Source organism: Paramisgurnus dabryanus, chromosome 3 (assembly GCF_030506205.2).
Source record: "Paramisgurnus dabryanus chromosome 3, PD_genome_1.1, whole genome shotgun sequence".
In the NCBI taxonomy this organism is placed as follows: Eukaryota; Metazoa; Chordata; class Actinopteri; order Cypriniformes; family Cobitidae; genus Paramisgurnus; species Paramisgurnus dabryanus.
The window spans coordinates 33,935,514-33,957,032 of record NC_133339.1 but is presented as its reverse complement, the minus strand read 5'-3'; the positions used below and the strand labels follow the sequence as shown (position 1 = coordinate 33,957,032).

Genomic DNA, 21,519 nt, shown 5'->3' with positions numbered 1-21,519 from the left:
GGAACAGTATTAAGCTTCCCTAACAGATGCCTCTCAATGTCTATGATGGTCCAGCCCTGTTGCCGAAAGCACACTTGTGAGCATTTTTACTAGCAGATAGAAGCCTCTTCTCCCAGCCTGTGAGAGCCTTTAAAGAAGCCCTCTGCTGTATATGATATACAGGGGTTGGCCACAGAGTCATATTAATAGAGTATATGGGCCTGTGGTCAGTCAGCTCTGTGCTGCTTAACATTCCTGTAAGTGAAGCCCCCCTAACTCCCCCCCCCAGATAGGCAGCCGCAGAGAGCTCAGACCATTTTACCACCACACTTTTATGATGGAAGCGCTGGACCCGGGCAGCGTGTCTGACCGTCTGTGCTCATTCGACCTTGCCAGCAATTATCTCTGTGTTTGCCTTTTAAATTCCCCTCCAGAACAGGATTCATTAAGGACTGATGGTACAGCACCGCTTCTGATGAACCGCCCCTGTAAATATAAAGGGGTTGCAGGGGCTACAGGAGGTTAATTCTAAGCACAGTCTCCAAACAAACATAGTTTAAGTAATTTTTTACTTTTTTCTAAAATCATCTTGCATAATGGAAAGAATATTCTGTAAAAATATAACCTTGATATTTTTCATATTGACTGATTAATGTCATGTCAAGGATTGAAATCAATGTGAAATCAATGACTGAAATAAACTAACAATTAGATTATGAGACTTTAACCTGGATTTTACTGAAAGGGTCACTTAAAGGCAATGTATTTATTTACATTAGCTTTTTGCTAATGGTAAAGATCGCCAAAAATGCTTTTATTAGTAAATAAAGGATTAGTCAATTTTCAGATAATTTACTCACCACCATGTCATGCAAAATATTGATGTCTTTCTTTGTTTGGTCGAGAAGAAATATGTTTTTTGAGGAAAACATTCCAGGATTTTTTTCATTTTAATGGACTTTAATGGACCCCAAACTTAACAGTTTTAATGCAATGTAATATTGCAGTTTCAAACGATCCCAAACGAGGCATAAGGGTCTTATCTAGCAAAACGATTGTCATTTTTGGCAAGAAAAAAAAGTGCACTTTTAAACCACAACTTCTTGTCTTTCTCCGGTCCTGTGACACGCCAGCGCGACCTCACGTAATACATCATCACGTCAAGAGGTCACGGATGACGTTTCGAAACTACGCCCCAGTGTTTACAAGTGTGGAGAAAGAGGACCGTTCTGACATTGTTGTGCGTCGAATGAACAGTTTATTGTTTAAAATGGTCTGCAAATGTGCGTTTCATATATGTAACACGTGACCTTTCGAAGTCATTATGCAGTAATGTGAGGTCATGCTGGCGCGTCACAGGACCGGAAAAAAGACGACAAGTTGTGGATTAAAAGTGCATGTTTTTAATTTTTCTTGCCAAAAATGACAATCGTTTTGCTAGATAAGACCCTTATGCCTTGTTTGGGATCGTTTTAAACTGCAATATTGAACTGCATTAAAACTGTTAAGTGTTGGGGTCCATTAAAGTCCATTAAAATGAGAAAAATCCTGGAATGTTTTCCTCAAAACACATAATTTCTTCTCGACTGAACAAAGAAAAACATCAACATTTTGGATGACATGGTGGTGAGTAAATAATCTGGATTTTTTTTTAAGAAAATGGCCTAATCCTTTAATATTAATTGTATTAATATTTTGCTAAAGGCAGTAATTAATATTCAGATTTTTTATCGTAGCTTCACAATGAGAAGATTTACATGATTCTTGTGTCAACAGCTAATAGACTTTTTGCATAAGCGTTATCACCATATGAGTCTCATGCCATGCAGAGAGCCGCTAGCAGAATGATGAATGTTAGCAATTGGCAAGAGAAAGAGGCACCATGGGAAATGCTGTACTGTAAGAGCATCTACTTGTGGACACGTGTCTCTTCGGCCCCTCACGCAATGACTGCAAAAAGCAATACAAATCAAATCCTGTCAGACGTGTTAGATTTATAAATTCCTTAATGTTCAGGAAATGAAACAGAGAATCCACCTAACTGACCGGATCGACTGGGGGAATCTGGAGAGAAATAAGGAAACGATCGAGGGAGCTGATTGCGTTTGTTATGTGTTCGTTCATCGAGATGATCCTGGTACAAGACAACAGCGGTGCTTGTGGTAAAAGCTCAATTTAAAGCATCCTGTACATGTGTACGTACCTCAGACACAGCACTATACCGGCACATTATTGGATTCACTCCATGTTATCTGCCACTCCGCATGTGTCCTGTTAGTGGATGTATAGGCCTGTCACTAATGCCTGGGAGGGGGTGTATGTGTTTAAAGGAAATACACTGCAGCGCGGTAAAGAAACATCTCACTTAATCAAGACCTGTTTTACCAGAGGGCTCTATTAGCACCGGTGGCACACTGTGTCCTTTTGAGTAGGGCGCAACTGTCATTAGATCCTCGGGTTATCGCTTGGAGCTCATCTACGCAATAGTCCACCCCACAGCAAGTTTTAGTAGTCAGCAGTTAAGGCTTGACGATCTAACAAGGCTTGTGAATCAGAGATGCGTTATGCTGCGTTCAGACCAGCTGTGGTAGAGGAGTCAATGTATAGATGCGTTGAAGCGCGTCTGGATGTCTCGTGGTGCGAATGAGACGGTTAAAGCGACGCGGTAGACGCGATTCGCCTCATTCGCGCGTCTAGCTTGCGCGAAAGGCGCAAATTGAGCATTGCCGCGGGAAACACGCAAGTTGAAAAATGTGAACTCTGGCGGAAAAACACGCCATGTCAACCAATCAGGAGCTTGCTCTAGTAGTGACGTGATTACAGGAACCGAGCGGAGTCGCAAGAAGCCCCTCCCATTACGCAAATTACCGTGTGAATGTCTCGATGACTAGAATTTCACAGCGGCTTTCACGCGCGAATAAGCGAGTAAACTCACAATGTTAAAGTGGCAAACTAGACGCGGTAGACGCGAATTTGACGCCTCAAATGCGGCTGGTGTGAACCCACGGTTAATGTTGGAAGGGGTGGAGTGAATTGGTGTGCGATGTGGTGATAGTCGTAGAACAATATGGCTTTAAATACCTTGGTCAAGGGCAAGACGACAGAAATCAGTCTAAAGTTTAGTCACAAAAGTCGTTCCTGTAGTTCAACTGGTAGAAAATTGCATAAAGGTATAGTTTACATATAGTATAGTTTCACAGAAAAATGTTTGTGTTCTTTTACCCGACAGCCCCCCAGATCTCTTCAGCATTGTAGAGGATTATAGAGAAGCACAAATCACACACATTTACAAATGTAGAAATCTACAGTAGTTATTTTTCTCAGACTTCACAACATTTGTCTTGTGGTAATGTGCAAGAACAATAATTCTGTGAACAGATGTGTTGAACACAAGCACTCGCTCTTACTGACGAAATCCACTTTGTTTTCCACTGGAAAGATTTCATTTGGAATATGTTCATTAAACTGCTGTAAGGTTCATGCTGTCACAGCTGTCTCTTTCCCCACTTTTATCAATTTTTCTTGTGTTTTTGTCTTTATATGAATGTTGGATTTTTTTTGTTGTCCTTTTCAAACCAGCTTTTTACAATGACCTTATCTTGACGTAAATACCATTTCAGAGTCTCGGGAAACAGCTGCTTCTTTGAAAGCTAAATAACCTGTATTAACACTCTTTGATTTCATCTTCTGGTTTGGCAAAAATTCAAGTAGGTTTAGGTACTTATACAGTAGGTGGTGTAATTACTGGGGCTGTAAGAGTTATTTGATGTTTGTGTCTAATACTTGGTTTGTCCCTTTCCTCTCAAGTTCCTGGGCCACCCATGAGACTGGTGTTCCCAGAGGTGCGTCTGATGGAGGTGAGAGTGGTCTGGCAGCCCCCTGTGGACCCCAATGGCATAATTATGGGTAAGAGAAATAATCGAGACTAAGATCCTAGTTGTTTTACTTATGTCAGAGACTTTGCTCAGATTTGCTAACATCACGTTTACACTTTTCTAGGAAATCGGGAGACTGTTCTCCAAAAATTACCTCATTGTTTGTTTGTTTGTGCAAGCAGCTTATTACGACCTACAGTAACGTTTTAGGGATAAGCGCCCTCTAGCGCCCAGCAGATTATTACAACCTGTGCATTAACTGACAAATTAACAACTGTATTAAAGTATTACAAACAACTTGCATTGCAAACCTTGCGAACTGACACCATAAGAGAGCTTCATATGAATGCAACGCACACATTCAGGTGTCTTTTAAAGGTAAACCGGCACATTAGAGCATGATGCAGTCGGTCATAAGAGCCAAGTGTTTCACAATCCATGCTGATGTAAAAATACAATCGGTTTGCAGATAGTGATCTCTTTTGTTTTATTTTTCTCATATAAATTGATCGATTGACCTCAGTACACTTTGAATATTTGTACTTTTAAAAAAATGTCATCATTACAAAATTATACCTCAATGTATAATTTCATAACCCAGTATATTAAGTTTCATCTGCTGCTGGTAGAGGCGCTTATTTAGTAAACACATCTGTGGGTCGTATTTGGGGGAATGTATAAGCAACCCATTAATTATTGGAAATTACAGCAATAATAAACTGGGATAAGTGAAAGTATTTTAACATCTGTAAAAATGAAACAAGCTAGCTTTAAGATAAATCTTTCATTAACATGAGGCAGGATGTTGATTTGATTAAAATATGATAAGCGTAATACCAGTTAATGATCGTGTTTGTTTAGTATCTGCAGTTTGTTTTAACTTTCTGGACAAATTGCTTTATTACAACTTCTAGGATTGTTTTTTTTAACAGCGCAGCAATAAACACCAACTGTTTGTGATATTCATTCTTCTTGTGAGAATGATCTCAACTGACCCATGCAGCCAGGATTCAAGTGCAAAGCGGCTTTGATATACTTCATCTCACATTAAAAACAGTGTCCTCACTACTTGATCTGGCCTGCATGAGAGCGTGAAATACATTGGACTGGCAGCATTGGGCTCGGCGCTGCTCAACATGTTTCTCCCTTCCACTGTGTGAATGTAGCCATGTCACCGTGCACCTGAGACTAATTCCTCATCTGTAGAGGAGAAAATCCCTGCACTTTAATGAGATTAAGCTGACTAACACCTCAAGTGAATGAAGCTCTAAAAAGTCGCCTGCCAAATCGTGCTGCCTGTGTAAATCATGACTGAGAAGAATACCCACAATCCCTGCGATGGAAACATGGCATTGTTTTTTTTTTACTTCTGTTTTGATGGCGTTCTATTCACGGAGCATTAAAGTGAATTAAAAATAAGCTTAAAGATTTGAGCTTTCTGGAGATATTCAGGAAAATCTGGACTTTGTTGCGGTGGAAAATACGATTAAAACCATATGCACGGTTTGTTTTCATCTAGAATGTGGCACGGCACGGCTGTTTAACTAGAAGTCTTGTAAACGCTGTTTGTTTGCAGCCAACCCCGAACTGTAATCCGGTTTTCACAGCCACTGAAAAATGTGTTTGTTTCTTCACTTCCCAGAAGACTAAACAGACCTGACCGCTAATGTCGATGGCTGGCAGTGGGAATTTGCTTTTGAATTTGCAGCAGATAGAGTAGGTTTGCTTAAATCTGACTTCAGCCGGCTGACTTTACAAGGAAAACTGAGAACATAAGGCAGTTAGCATGTACAGATCGGTGTCGCATAATGTTTTAAAGCTTTAGTGAAATTTTTTTTTTAAGAATTGCTTTTCAGTTAATTGTAGTAAAACACTATTACATTTTACAAATGTTAGTTATCAACACAATATACAAAACCCTGTAAGCATGCAGTCTTCCCCTATGAAATGTAACATTCCTTTTGACACCTTAAGCTCAAAGTATAGTTTTTTTTTTTATATTTGCATTTTTTTTGTATGCAAATATACGCACACGGTTGGATGCACAGCCTTGCAAAGCATAGTGCGTGCACTGTACGCGGACCCTTGCCGTATGCTTAAAAAAAAAAACATACTTCGGCCTTAACTCTTTCCCCGCCAGCGTTTAAAAAAAAAAGTGTCCAGCCAGCACCAGCATTTTTTATGATTTTCACAAAAGTTTAATGACTTCCAGGAAATGTTCTTCATACAATAAATCAAATGAAAGAACAAAACCTCTGTTTTTAAACAAAAAAAGTTTCACCCTACCTTCATTTGTTCTCTTTTTATCACCTCTAAAATATGGGTAGGTTTCTTAAAAAATAAAAAATTTTGAGCAAAAAGCTGAGATAATTGTGTTTTTGTGAAGGACTTTTGATAGAGATCAGATTCAGAGCGATCCTCAAAACATACACAAGAGTTTGAACTGTTTGCCCTAGTGCAAGGATTCCCAAAGTGTGGTACACGAGCTGCCACCAGGGGGTGGGCTAGAGGAAAAATGTAATGGCGGTCTGGTTCTTTAAGTGGGATTTTTCCATACAATAAATGAATAAAAAACATGAACAGTAAACATTTCCTTTGTAATCGCTTTTATTTTAAACTAAAAGCTATCATTTATTAGATTTTGATAGAAACGTAGAAGACAGCTGCTGTCTTTTTCTACGCACTGCTCTTCTGTTATTCACTGCAGCCGCTAAATGCGTGTCAACTCGTTTCATTCATTACATATATATTATAAATATGCTTAACTGGCTGAAATCAGGGAAACTGTCAAGTGGGACGTCTTATGATAAAGTTGTAAGTCATGAAGGAGGATTTTTTTCTATGGCAAAAATTGAAATAATGAAATGTGACTAGACATGGGCGTGTCTAATGCAGAGGATACGCGAGCAATGTGTTTTTTCATGCATGGTAAAGAGAACGCTAATTAATTATATAATAAAATACATAAATACTTACAAAGACACTGTAGGGAACTTATTAAAAGCTTTCATTTAATTTTGTTTTAAACTTGAGCTGTTATAATGAATCTGCAAACTATTATACCTTTTGTGCGAACAGTAAAGGCTTTTGTGAATGTGTTTGATGGGTCTGCACGTGACGCACGCATCTAGAGGGAGAGCGCACTGGTAAACATGAGGAAAGCTCTCATATGTCATCTATTAGCTGACAGCAGTAAGAGTAAGTTTTTTACCATAGTAAACTCGAATGGCGTCTAAATATCACAGCGATTAAACGCATACACGGGGCGTGGTCTGGTCGTAGTTTCAAATGGTGCAACAGGCGTAAATATTTTTCAAAAAGTTATGAGTTATCTCGTTTTGCAATGAAAGTCTTCACATGATTAAACATGAGTTTTTATGGCGAGAAAACAAAGCTTTGTTGCGTTATTTTTTTTTTTTTTTTGAAGTGGGGTTTGGGGGTGCGCAAACCCGATTGGGACAAAGAAGCAAGAAAGAAGATGCGCAAGAAAAAGTATGGGAACCGCTGCCCTAAGGGAATACATTCGGGTTTTATGAGTTGGGTAAGAGCGCCACCTGGTGGATCATAGCAGAAATATGGATTGCCGGAAAAACTCGTCACTGGCAGGGAAGCGTTTTTTCTTAACTCTTTCCCCGCTATTGAAGAGTTATCTGGTCAATTAAGAGAAAACATTTGCATGAAAGAAACATGTTCCTGATGAGTTTTAATGGTTATCTGTAATATCGTTCTTACCCAATTTATAAAAAACCTAAGCAAAAAATTATTTATTAATTTTAAACTCTGTGTATGTTTTGATAATCGTTTTGAATCTGATCTCTAACAAAATTCCTTCACAAAAATGCTATTTTTTCAGCTTTTTGCTAAAAAAAATATTTTTGAAGAAAAATACACATATTTAAGAGTTTATAAACAGAGAAAAAAAAATAAAAGATAGGATGAAACCTTTTTTCCTCGTTTGTTTGTTTGTTAATTGTTTGTTTGAAAGCCGAGGGTCTTTTCTTTTATTTGGTATATTTGTATGATTATATATTTTTAGAAGAAAATTTTCCTGGAAGGCATTTTGTGAAACTTTTGTGAAAATCACAAAAAAAAAGCTGGCGGGGAATGAGTTAATTGACGAGTTAATTTGTCAATGGCGGGAAAACAGCTAAGAGACCGTTTGGTACTTTTGGTGCATCTCTACAGCATTAAGGAATGACAAATTAATGTCCTTCAACTGTGTATTGTCCCACATTTTTTTAACAGGAGCTATTTAAAAGGACATTTTTATCCTTAAAAACTTCATTTTAAATGAGTTTCAGGCCTTATGTTGTTACAAATGTGTCAGGCCCTATGCCGATCAAGAGAAGCAGAAGGTTTGTGGAACTGAGAAACTGGGCAGACATCTGCTTGCCAAATCAAACCAGAGCTCAGATGTAAAAACATAAGTTAAGTAAATGTAAAGGCAATTGCAAAGACGAGAGCGCCACACACCGGGTGTTATTTGCACTTTGTTTTCATGCCATACTTTAGCAGATCAAGAGATGTTGGTATGTACAGTAAGATTTCCAAACATGTGTTTAATTTGCTTCATGTTGAATAGGAGAAATGCATCGCAAGAGGAGGTTTTCCTCTCCATTTTTCCTCTCAGATTTGGTGGCAGAGCGCTGAGGACCTTCCCGCCCTTTCTAGCAATTCTTTGCCCCTGTGACAGCATTTCTGTTCGACTGGTAATCACTGACCAATGAATGAAGAAACAGCTGCAGGAGTCTGTGGGGTGGTGACCTAGCCAATCATATGGGCCAATGCCCTCGCAGTAGAAACCCTTTCCCCAAGCAGAGCCCCGACAAACAGCACGGGTCACAGACCTCTAAAGCTGCGCAGACGCAGAACGAAATAGCTGCTTTCTAGCACTTTCTACCCAAGGCACTCTCCCTGTCTACAGAAATATAGACACCGACATGAAAGTAACCAGGAAGAGAGCGTGTGGGGACGAATATATGTTATTTTCACTGCCCCTCATGGCTGAAGTGGACATTAGGATGAAATGGCAGCCTCATAGTGCAGCTACGTGGGATGGCCTAATTTTGTTTTTGCACAGCCAAGGGCCAGCATGCAGTGCAAACATGCCGAAAGAAAAATAGTCGGACGCTCAATCTCACCCACGAACGAGCTCTGCCCACACATTTCATTTTCAGCATGTTTCCAGATAATATCATCATTTGTTTTGCTTGAGGTTCGCAACACGTGTTATTTCCTCAGACGAGATGCAGATGGTCACTCGGCAAAACCAGACTGTGGCGTCTAGCTCCGCAGCACTGCTTGTTCGGTTCAGCTGCCTCAAACATATCATATTTTAGAGATGCCATGGCTTGTGCATTTATGAGGCACAAACAAATTACATTTTGTTCAAGTGTTTTGGGAGTTTCTCCGTGTATTATATTTGACACTTGAATTGAATTTGATATAGGGAGTGATGGCAGGGGACATCACAGATGAAAGGCATTTGAATAAAAAGTCTTCTCGCAGTAAAGTGAAGAAATGAATGCGGACGTTAACCAAAACTGCATTTAAAGCAGATGCTAGTACCGCATTTTCCAGTGTGCTGAACCCTTTTTGAAAGTCGTCATTCGTCATATAAACCGGCTTGTTTTTGTGCAACTGATTTTTCTCTTACAAATAGTCTGTGTGAGGAGATATTTTCCTCCTGTCCTTTATGTATTTTGAGTTCTCAAAAGCAGAACTGACTGAAAACAACTCTCCTAGTCTGGGGAAATGTTTTTCAGACTTTTGATGTGGGTAGAGGCGTCTTAAGCTGTTCTCAGCACAGAAATAAGGATAGAGGATCAAGGCTCACCTCAAATGATCTAATGACTTTGTTGTAGGATACCAGGTAGCTTACCGTCTGGATTCCGGGGATCCCAACCAGTTCATCACAGTAGAGGTGGGACCAGAGACACGTCAGTTCACCGCCTCCAACCTGACCCCAGAGTCGGCCTACGTCTTTCGCATCTCTGCCAAGACCAAGCAGGGCTGGGGCGTGCCTGCACAGGCTGTTGTCATAACTACTGAGATTAGAGGTGACTCGAACATCTACACAAATTTGCAATTACTGTATATAACCTCACACCGAACTTGTTCCTGGATTGACATTTCAATTGACCCTCCTCCTAACATTTGCTCAACATAAGACTAATAGATAAGTTTTTTCAGAAACAATAAGCAATAATAAAACCCAAAAATGATCCGAAAACATCCTTTTAGTGTTGTGGTCGAGTCTGAGTCAAGACCACATCCAGCTTTATCTGACTTGGTCTTGAATTGGACTCGAATACTACACTATATCCTTTGTTGAACATCTAAACATCTATTGAAATCTAAATTAAAACTGCAGTATGTAACTTTTTTGTAAAAAGATGAGCATCAGTACATAAGCAGTCACCACAAATCAAATCTGTACATTTATATTGATTTATAATTTGATCTGTCAGATCAGATTTCACAGGAAATGTCAGTTGTCTTTCAACAAATGTAAATATAGTACATAAAGTAACCTGCAATTATACGTTTCACAAAGAGATGCCAATATAAAGGGCGAAAGTTATGGATTGCACCTTTAAGCGTCTTTTTCTTTGTTTTCTGTTTTTTAATTGTGCGAGGTTCAGCTATGCATGTTTTTATTAGGAAATCTGTCATCCCCAACTTCCTTCACTTTCTTTTTTTAGTCAAATTTGATGTCACCTAAACCACACATTATTATATTATATTATATTATATTATATTATATTATATTATATTATATTATATTATATTATATTATATTATATTATATTATATTATATTATATTATATTATGCATCCTGCACATTGGTGGTGGTTGAGAAGAATCCCCCTTTCATATGTAAAGCGCTTTGAGTGCTGCAGAAAGTGCTATATAAATCTAATTAATTATTATTATTATCTAACTATTTGCTTAGTTGTTGCAGCACTAATTATAAATAACTATTTAGGCATTGATTTAGATACAGTTACTGTTAAGTAGTAAAGCTTTACTATGCATTCTCAGAAATGTCACAAGTACAGACACATACATTTATAAATGATTGTTGTTCTGTACTATTATCTAACTATCTCTGTGATTTTTAGACTGTAACAGACTTATATATCAATCGCTACTGTGGAAATAACAGATTAAATTATAAAACAGACGGACTTGTGGGTTAAAGATGGAATGTGATTACATATCAACCCCTGACCTCCAATTGATCGGCCTCTTTAAAAACTGCTCGGACGAGACCGCCGCAGTCACAACTTTAAATACCTTCCGTCGCGCATGATCTGCATCTTTAATGACGATCGATGCGGGGCACCTTTAAAATAAACAATTATGCCTGTCTGTATCGATTTCTCCCATTAAAATCGATCGGGTTATGCAGTTGTGTGTCACGCAGGTGGGCAGGTGGGAAAAAGGCCAGGACAAGACCTGCTGACCGATGCATGCCCGTGTAAAAGAACCCTGCCCAGTGATTAACAACAGTCAGCAGACTAGCTCGACCTTTGCACTCACCCGTCACATCTCCCTCTCTCTCTTTCTCCTCCATCAGAGCGACCTCAACCTCCACAGCACCTGCGAGTGCCTCAGGACCAGGTGCAGTCACGCAAACTGAACATCAGTTGGGTTCCCGGGTTGGACGGCTCATCTCCCGTGCGCTACTTTACCCTACAGATCCAGGAGTTGCCCAGTGGAGACTGGCTTATTCATTCTTCTGCTATAAGTCACAATTACACCTTCTGGGAGGTGGACAGGTAAGCCCCTCTACACCACATGCAACACCCGTTCCCGAGCCCGCCCTCAAATGACCTGATTTCACTCTCTGCTGCGTGTTCGGTGTAGGGCTATAGGGGAGGGAGTGTTATTAAATGCGTAGGAGTCTCTTTCCTGCACCGCAATTTATGATGCTCAATCCAATTTGAGCGAGCGAGAAACAATCGCTTCCATGGGCTGCCGGTGTGCCGCCTTTTTGCATATGAGTTATGTTGGAGCCGCAACCGTGATTATATGGGCTACGGAATGGTGTTTTATATGCATTCAGAGGGCTATCTCATCTTGATTATGATGAGTCTCTGTTCTCAGTTGAAAACTCTCTCAGCCATCAGCTTTTGAGTGCTTTTTTAAACAGCCAGATTGTCGCTAAATGGATTATTCAAGGACCGATTTGCGTCCGTACCAGCTGGAGGCTTTTAGGAGGGGGCACCATGGGAAAAATATTCCCTTTAACCAGGCAATACCGAATAGTAAAAGGCCTTCTTTAGAACTCATTTCAATCGACAAAAATCGGTTACGAGACTTAAATGACATATTTGGTTAGTTAATGAGCTCAATTGGCTTGTGCAGTCTGTTTTGGGTAAATGGGAAATGAGGAAATTAGAAATTAAAGCAAACGATTTTTCCTCTTATTCCCATTCCTTTCAAAGCAGTTCCGAAGTCATTTTTAAGACTAGGCAGTAGTGCTTGAACGTTGCGCTAAGGTCACAGGTTCAAATCCCAATGCATATAGATATATGCATATGCCAAGTGCACTGTAACTTTGGATTAAAGGGCATAAATATAAATACATCACAAGTGGCACATACGTCTCTGATGTCTTACTATGATTTAAAGAGTTTGTATCTTGTCCTCACCGCTCTGCCTTGAGTGTTTTAGGAAAAAACTCTGTAATTGCAAGCCCGTGCCCTTGGGCTTCAATGGATTGTGTCCCTGACATTTATAGATACTAGCTCATATATGCACTGCTGAGCCACATCATTTGTGATAGGAAAGGTCTTTGTCCGATATAAGAGATCTCACGAGCTGTGCAATCCCTCAGGCTGAAACCCTTTACTTCATACAAGCTGAGAATGATGGCAACTAATGATGTTGGAGACAGCAAGTACAGCCAAGAGACGGATGCAATTACGACTTTACAAGATGGTGAGTAAAGATGAGCCTGTTGCACCCATTGGCTTTGCTTGATGTGATATTGATTGGAAAGCCATTGAAGAGCTATGTTCTTATCTTCACCTTTCACTTGGAAGGTGAACTCTTAAAACTGTCTCGACTAAGAATTAATCAACACTACAAAAATCTGCTCCTTTATCTGTTTGGTTTGGTTTTCCAGTAGAACAAAATAGTGGTGTTTCAATTTGATTCCTGGGAAACACTTAAACTTTTGAATGTAAAGCTTAAAGTCTGTGTAAAGTCATTTCAACGTCATTTCATTATAAATGTTAAAAATGTATTGGTTGTGTGCGGGAATTGCTTTTTAGCAAGCAACACAGGCAAAACACTATCCCACTATCTCTAAATAACTTATGGTTCACAACATGTTCATGTCGTTTACATTATATGCACTTATGCGCCAATTGCCAACAAAACACAGACATTTGATACATTTTTACTTACCACCTGCGACTTATGACCCGGGTGGGACTGCCCCATTTCAACGAAATCCATAAGATAATGCTCCGTTGCTACCATCGATAATTTCCCTAACATACAACAACACACTTCTGTGGTGACGTTGATTTCGTGTCAGCTCTTGGTTAGTGTGCGTGTGCTATTCTGTTTAAGGTGCCCATATACTGTTGGGACTTTCACTGTACTTCCTGCACAAACATTTTTTATCCAATAAAAATAAAGTAAGATTGTTACGTATAAATCTTTAATTTTTGGAAAAAACTTTCTGAAATTTGTATGAACCCTGGCGAAGTGCATTCGGCACAGAAATACTCTTGTCATAAGTCCAATTGCTTTTTTGACAATTTGCCTATGTTTAGCATGAGGAATCAAACCCTTAAACTGTGTTAATAAGTCAGAATGCATGAAATACTGTAGCTTTAGATCCCCTCTTTAAACAGTGACTTAATGATGCACTGGAACCAACGAGCATGGCCCCACCACCACTAACACAATCTAGCATTCAATCAGTTTTAGCGGTATTTGAAAGTAAAGAGAGACGGAAAAAAAACGTTTCATCCTACCTTCATTAGTTCTCTTGTAATCACCTCTCAAACATGGGTAGGTTTCTTCAAAAACACCCAATTTTCAGCAAAAAGCTGAGATAATTCCATTTTTGCGAAGGACTTTTGATAGAGATCAGATGCAGAGCGATCTTTAAAACATACACAGAGTTCTATATATATATATTTATATGGGATGTAAATGGATAAGGAGATTTAACGGGTTCCGTCGGTGGTCGTTGGTCAGGCATCGGCTGGGCATCACGTTGAAGGACGGCCAGTAGATCAGTGGTGTGTTGACCTCTACGGCAGCCGGAACTGGGTCTGTTTGTCTCAATGTCCTAGGGTTCGAGGACGAGACAGGAAGAGAGAAACAAAATCCTATTAGCGTAGGGGCCGTTCGTATGTAATGCAAGTGTCACACTGTGTTGTGTTTTAATATATGCTTGGCTCCAGACAGGCTAGCTATTGCGGAGTTAGTATATTACCCAGATGAGTTATTTTGTTAAAGAAAAAAGTCTTAAGTTTAGATTTAAAGTGATCGACTGTGTCTGATTTACGGAAATCAGTTATCTCAGCATTTTTCTCAAAATTGGTATTTTTGAAAAAACCTGCCCATATTTGAAAGTGAAACCAAATAAAGGAAGGATAAAACTTTTTTTTAAAGCAGAGGATCTATTCTTTCATTTGTTATATTGTATGTTTATATATTTAAAGTAGAATGCTTTTGGAAGGCATTAAACTTTTGTAAAAATCATGAAAAATGCTGGTGCTGGCTGGCAACTTTTAAAAAAAACCCTAGTGGAGAAAGAGTTAATCATTCAAATTTGGCTGGGTGGTTAATATCACAGTTTTCTGTCGTGTCACAAACTACTGATTTTACACAGACTTTAAATGCACTGTAAAGTGCTTTGTATAGAAGCATCTGGCAAATGCATAAATGTAAGAAAGCTAGAAAGGTTTTCTTCAAATGCAAAACTGTGATGCGAAACGGTAACATCAGGACGAGTCTACTGTACCCATTTGTCCAACCAATGAATAATGTTGATGTCAGAAACCATTCTGTTTGGTTACACACTGTGCCTTTAAGAAACTGTTTTCCGCAGTGTAAAGAGAATTTCCATCGCGTTTTACGTGAACGTATTCATGTGTTAAATGTTGTTTTCTGTGCCATCGCAGTTCCAGACGAGGCACCTGTGATTCAAGCTGTGAAACCCTCCACGACAACATCCGTGCTGGTGCAGTGGCAGGTACGATAATGCATCCTCACTCCAGCTGGACTGAACTTCTGACCCCCATTACGTTTATCTGATGGGCAGATAAGAAAGCAGCCCTGGCCAGAGAAGAACGCCCGCATGTTGCAAGCAATCACTAGTTAAATTACAGCTCTGTTTTGTTTAATGATTTGAGTTTTGTCAGTAGGCTGTCTCGCCCTCCTCTGCGCCGCTTAGTATTCCTTATGCAGGTGCGCACAAATTAATGACATGCAGTATTGATACCCGCACATTTACAGAGCCCACAGAGGGCTTCGGCAAGCCCGGGATAATGAATACCCCTGCACGACAGCGATCCCGCAATCTGAAGGGATATTAATTAGTAGCTGACACCTTTATTCACTGACCTACGAGTCCTGGATCTTCTCACCACTGTTCTGTATCAGCCGAACCGTAGGCAGAGTTGATTACTCTGAGCTTTGTTAATTACCCACCGACTGAATGGCTCTAGAATTAAATCCTCATCTTTTATTTATCTTATCCATTTCACACCGACACGCAACGGAAGATCAGTCACTGCCGGCTGTCAATTGGCTCTGAGGCTGCTTTTTATCAGGTTTTTTAATAAGGACAGTGAAACCAGCCAGTGGAATGTGACCTTTAATTTAATCTGTGCCTTTGCAGCCGCCCAAAGAAGAAAGTGTGAACGGAGATCTGGTTGGCTATCGTATCTACTACCGCGAGCTGCAGTACGACACGGCTCCGCAAGAGTCAAAAAGGGCCGTCAACAACTCCTTGCTACGCACCGAACTGACAGGTAGCTCTTCATCAATCGGAAGACGTGCAGTGTTTGAACATAACCTCAACCCCCATCTAGTTATTAAAAAATACATTTCTCTAACTCACAATCTGACATGTGCTTTCGTGCGGAGACGAATAATGTGTTTCGCTAGGAATAGGAAGTTGGAATAAATCGGGGTGATTTAAATTACTAAAATGAATGTCGAAATCCTGGTTGTGCGGTCAGGTCTGAAAGTTATCTGAGCGCTCGGACACCACCCCTGCTCATCCTTCCTGCAGTTAGAGAATAAATTCTGGACGGATGGCTGAACTCATTACGCGCTCGGCCTGCGTGAGGTGTGGCATCATGAGTTTGAGCTCAAGTGTTCGACGCTGAGCACGCCGCCGGCGTCTTTCACCGCAGCACAGATCCGGCTGCTAAATCTCCTTTGACAAATTGGACTCAGCAGTGTTGACAGCATTTAAATGCACGAGCCCAGAGCAGCCGAGCACGCAGGAATATTTAATTTCTTTCTCTGTGTTCGGCACCGGTCAGGGCAGGAGCGCAATATCTCCCTTCCCTCTTATCTTACATGTTCAAATCTGAGGTCTGCTAAGTGCCGAATATGCTTCCCTACTGAAATCAGCCTAAATGCCAAGAGGAAATTACTGAAGCTACGCTCTATTTGTTCAGGCTTAAGAGCTTACGTTGAAAAGTGAACAGGTACTTCAGAAGCTAAGGTCCCTGTCACTTTCTGGTCACGTCAGTTTATGTTACTTTAAAGTGCTGATATGTTTTTGGAAATAAATGATGTGAAACGTGCTTGGAAAATGTTTTCGATTTAATCAACAGTAACGCAGACAAGACAAAAATACGCAACATGACAATGTTATGTGCTTGTGAGTGTGTGTCGATACCGTAAGAACACAATTCATGTTTTTGTGCAGCTGCGCATCCATGTGCGTGATAAGCAAACCCGCGTTGTCGTCCCGTGTAAAGGCGCATATTTCTAACGCGCTCATTAAATAACAAAAACATATTGCGCCATTGACTTTAGACTTTAGACCAGGTTTTTGTTGGTCAATGGCGTAGTCTATTTTAGTTGCCTCAAAATAGCAACGCGCCAACAATGCACCTGAACACACCTCGTTTTCAGACCAGAACGCCAATGGGTGCAAAATTGGGCGCAAATGCATTTGCTATTGAAACATTGTGGCGCTAAACGTGAAAATGATCATTGCGCCAGGTTGAAACTAGCAAAAGACACTTGCGTCGTGCAATGTCAATGATAGGCCCCTATGGTGGAAAGGACCAAATATGATGAACCATTTGCAAGGGCCCCCTTCCTAAACTATATATTATAAATTATATATAATTTATGTATAATATATATGTTTGTTTGTTTTTGCATAAAGAAACATTTAAAAATATCGTTCCCAAACTTAATTAAATGGCTACATAGTTGTTATTTACTATTTAATTACTTTGTCTTTTACCTCTGGACCCCCTTGGATCTTCGGGGGGACCCCAGTTTAAAAAACCCTGCTCTGGGGACATTTACATTGTGATAAACAGGAGTGACAAATTGTAAGCATAATTTCTGATCATTTCTTTTTGTAAACTTCGGTGGACAGCTGCGTTCTTTGGTACAGTTTTGCAACTGACAGAGGCAAGCGGGTATTTATTTTTTGATAACAAAACCAAAGGTTCCCAAAAAGAACAAAAGTAATATGTACAACTCTTGTCCATTTTGGCGGTGCCTTATTCATAGCAACTGCCTAGCAACATCGTAAGCATACCATGGTTCAGACCGAAATAATATAATGTGATCAGAGACCACCAGCGGGGGAAAGAGGGAGGGTTGAGCAATCGAACTAAGGTTCACATCAGGCAATCGAACCAGGTATGAAAGATCAATCCTGATTTTTTCCATACAGCATGTTATTTATATTCGTAGTGTACTACCATATGGGAAAAATCCTCCTTCAAGATGCTATTATGTTATGTTATAAATCTGCACCGCACTGTGTGTAAGTTCAGGGGTTTTACTTCTAATTGAAATAGGTTTTTCCCAATTGATGCCGGAGCAGTATGTTTAAAAAGTCTTATTAGGTCCCTAATGCACCCCAGCTTGTGTTATAGCGCTCCGTATTGACTTTCGAATCATTAATCAATGACTCGCTTTGGTTTCTCGTGGTGTTTGATTCGAGTGCAGGCAAAAGCAGTGATGAGCTTTGTGAATTTCATCAATCTCTCAGAGATGTGTGTGTGATGAGCAACATTGAAAACCAAAGGTTTACTGCCGTAATGAAATATCTCTTTGATTTGTGCATTTTCATTTCTGCAGCCTTTACATCAATGTATTTGTTTGCTCTTTTTCCCTTTCATAGCCAAAAGCACTGTGAAAACCGTCAGCAACCCTTCATTAACCGAATTCGAACTAACACGTAAGTATTATTCAGCCATTCCTCATTTACGTTGCTCTGCCTTTGAAGTCCAAAATGTTCAAACCCCCTTTGGCAAAGCTTGCTATCCCAAATACTTTGTCTGTTTGGAGAACAAGATTCTTCCTCTAATCCATCTGCCCTGACCAGGGACAATCTGGCCTCGAGATATTCTCAAAGTAAATCTCATTGCACACCATTTGACACCAGAGACATGTGCTCCCATTAGATCATTTCGTCAATACTATTCAAAGAGCTAGAAAACAGTGTTGCCATAGCTTTCAACCGTCACACCCAAACTATTTCGTTTCTGCACTTTTAGAAACAGCAGGTGGTGATCTTTCAGATCTTTTAGTTTCCACCCAAATGAATTCTCTTTCTTCTTTTCTGCCATCTCAAAGCCAACATACGCCTTTCAAGTGCCCTTACAGACCATCTTCTTTTTGTAATTTTTGATTCTCATTAGAGCTGCAGAAATACAGGCGCTATGAAATCGTGATTACGGCCTACAACGTCATCGGCGAAAGTCCACCGAGTTCTCCAGTAGAGGTGTTTGTCGGGGAAGCAGGTAAGCACGTTTTTTGTTAGTGGTGTGAGAATTAGGATGCATTTCGGATAACAGATATCATGCAGAGCTCATCTACTCTTGTATTTTTTGTGAAGTACATGAAGTCCCGGTAGCTGTAGCCATGTATAGGGCACAACAATAATGATTTCTGTTTGGCTGGTTGTTGGGCCAGTAAATTAAATTTGTACTCATCCTGCCAATATTTTCAAAGGATCCACAACAAAATGATTAATGTATTAATTAATCTTTCACAATAGCTATAAGTTCATAAAGTATGAGGGCATGCAGTTTTGACATCCATGTTATAGTTAAATAATGTTACTTCCATGACATTTTTAATGGAAATTCATAATTTCCAGTAATAATGTACATCACAGAGAAATAAAAAAGTCATAGTGAAAGGCACCATAAGACATCCATTTTGTTGAAGGAAAACACCACAGTTTTTCAATATTTTACTATGTTCTTACCTCAATTTAGACAAGTTAATACATACTTATCTTTGTTCAATGCGTGCACTTAATCTTTGTACAGCGCCTCGGGAATGTGTTAGCATTTAGCCTAGCCCCATTCATTCCTTAGGATCCAAACAGGGATGAATTAAGAAGCCACCACACACTTCCATGTTTTCCCGATTTAAAGATGTTACATGAGTAGTACCACAAGTAAGTATGGTGGCACAAAATAAAACATGGCAATATTTTATATTATTATTATTTTATTATTATTACTCCCACTCTTGCTCAAATTTCTGTCAATATTACTGCACCTAAGTGCTCTTCTGCCATTCAATATAGTTCTCATTTTTTATAAATCACTTAAAAAATTGCCATGTTTTATTTTGTGCCACCATACTTACTCGTGTAACTACTCGTAACAGTCTTTAAATAGGGAAAACATGGAAGTGTTTGGAGGCTTCTAATTTCATCCCTGTTTGGATCCTAAGGAATGAATGGGGCTAGGCTAAATGCTAATACATTCACGACACGCTGTACAAAGATTAAGTGCATGCATTGAATAAAGATAGGTATGTATTAATTCGTCTAAGTAGAGTTAATTTTAGAGGTTCATTTTAACTGTCTTTTTCTGTGGCATTCTCACGGATTGGTTACTAAACTGTTTTGTCCTATTTTCTTACAATTTTCGCTTCGATTTAGGGTTAGATTGACATGAAATGACATCCTTACTCAAACCCAACTCTAACCCCAACGCCAGGTGACAATTGTTTAAAGTTTAGAAAATATAAAAGAATAAATCAGAAAAAATAGGAAAATTGGTTTGAAAATAGGAAAAAGCAGTTGAGTAACCAATCCGTGAGAATGCCACGGAAAAAGACAGTCCGTAGCAGGGCCACAGAAAAATGCGGAGATCCGTGAGAATGCCACGGAAAAATTAGCAAAAAATTCAGTGACTATCCCACGGAACTTTGTGAGATCAGGTTGAATATGTAGATGATATGTAGAGTTTTCAAGTACAGAGCTGACTGACCAGCATGCTTTCCTGACATCATCCCAGCAGAGGATTTGTTTAATCACAGAGCAGATCCGCAGTGAAACATCCAGATGTAAACCACTGTCGATGGATGTTCCTTTTGCAGTCCTTCAGGCTTGTGCTGTAATGCTTTCAAGGAACAGGGCAACATGCTCTTTCCAGAATCCTTCAGGGAATAATGTGTGACATGAGCTGACAGATATGAATTGTGTTCTCTTAGTGAAGTGGCATAAAGAGGGAACACAGGGACAGAGGGCAAAACTGCTTAATGTAATAGAAACACAAACCCACTTAAAGGGATAGTTCACCCAAATATGAAAATTCTGTCATTATTTACTCACTCATGTTACAATACAATACAATACAATTGTATTTGTATAGCACGTTTAAAAAACAACTTGCATTGACCAAAGTGCTTGACAAGGAAAGGAGAAAAATACAATACGAAAAACACAGGACATCAAACAAGAAACACAGCATAGGTGGATGACGAGAAACATCAAGGTATATTAAAAGCTTTTGAGAAGAAATACGTTTTTAGGGAAGTTTTAAAAAGTGTCAAGGTTTGGGTGGATCTGATGTGAAGAGGTAGGCTATTCCATAGCTTCGGTCCATAGACTCCAAAAGCACGGTCACCTCTATTTTTTAAGCTTGGTTTGAGGGACAGATAGTAGATTTGAATCACCCGATCTAAGTGATCTTGACTGGGAGACTGGATGAATCAGTTCAGATAAGTACTGGGGAGCTTGGTTTTGTAGAGACTTAAAAACAAAAAGTAAAACTTTATAATCTATTTGAAATTTAACCGTTAAAAACCTGTATAAGTGTCTTTGTTCTGATGAACATAAAGGAAAATATTTTGAAGGAATGTTTGTATCATGAGCCCCACTCCCTTCCATAGTAGGAGAAAATATTATCAAAATATTTTTCAAAATATCTTCATGTTTATCAAAACAAAGACATTTATACAGGTTTGTAACAACATGAGAGTGAGTAAATGATGACAGAGTTTTCATTTTTGGATGAACTATCCCTTTAAAGCTGAATGCAAGGGGGCTTCACTTATCAACTATAAACTCACATACGTCTGGTTATTAAAAGTTACTGTAAGGCGAGGAGGAGAGATGAGACACTTATTAGATTTCTTTGCTGATGACAGAATGAGGATCCTCTACTATAAATTACACAC

The 21,519-nt window shown here is 39.4% G+C and overlaps 1 protein-coding gene across 4 annotated transcripts in view; it reads left to right on the top strand.

The window, feature by feature from the left end:
• The window catches only part of sdk1a (sidekick cell adhesion molecule 1a), a 376,732-nt gene that overhangs the window by 330,306 nt on the left and 24,907 nt on the right, over positions 1-21,519 (top strand). For all 4 annotated transcript variants that reach the window (XM_065261980.2, XM_065261910.2, XM_073814026.1 and 1 more), the window contains 8 exons: positions 3,787-3,885; positions 9,719-9,913; positions 11,438-11,639; positions 12,701-12,804; positions 15,012-15,082; positions 15,731-15,863; positions 18,218-18,274; positions 18,738-18,839. In XM_065261980.2, coding sequence (XP_065118052.1) covers positions 3,787-3,885; positions 9,719-9,913; positions 11,438-11,639; positions 12,701-12,804; positions 15,012-15,082; positions 15,731-15,863; positions 18,218-18,274; positions 18,738-18,839 — 963 coding nt within the window. The remainder of the gene's footprint in view (positions 1-3,786; positions 3,886-9,718; positions 9,914-11,437; positions 11,640-12,700; positions 12,805-15,011; positions 15,083-15,730; positions 15,864-18,217; positions 18,275-18,737; positions 18,840-21,519) is intronic.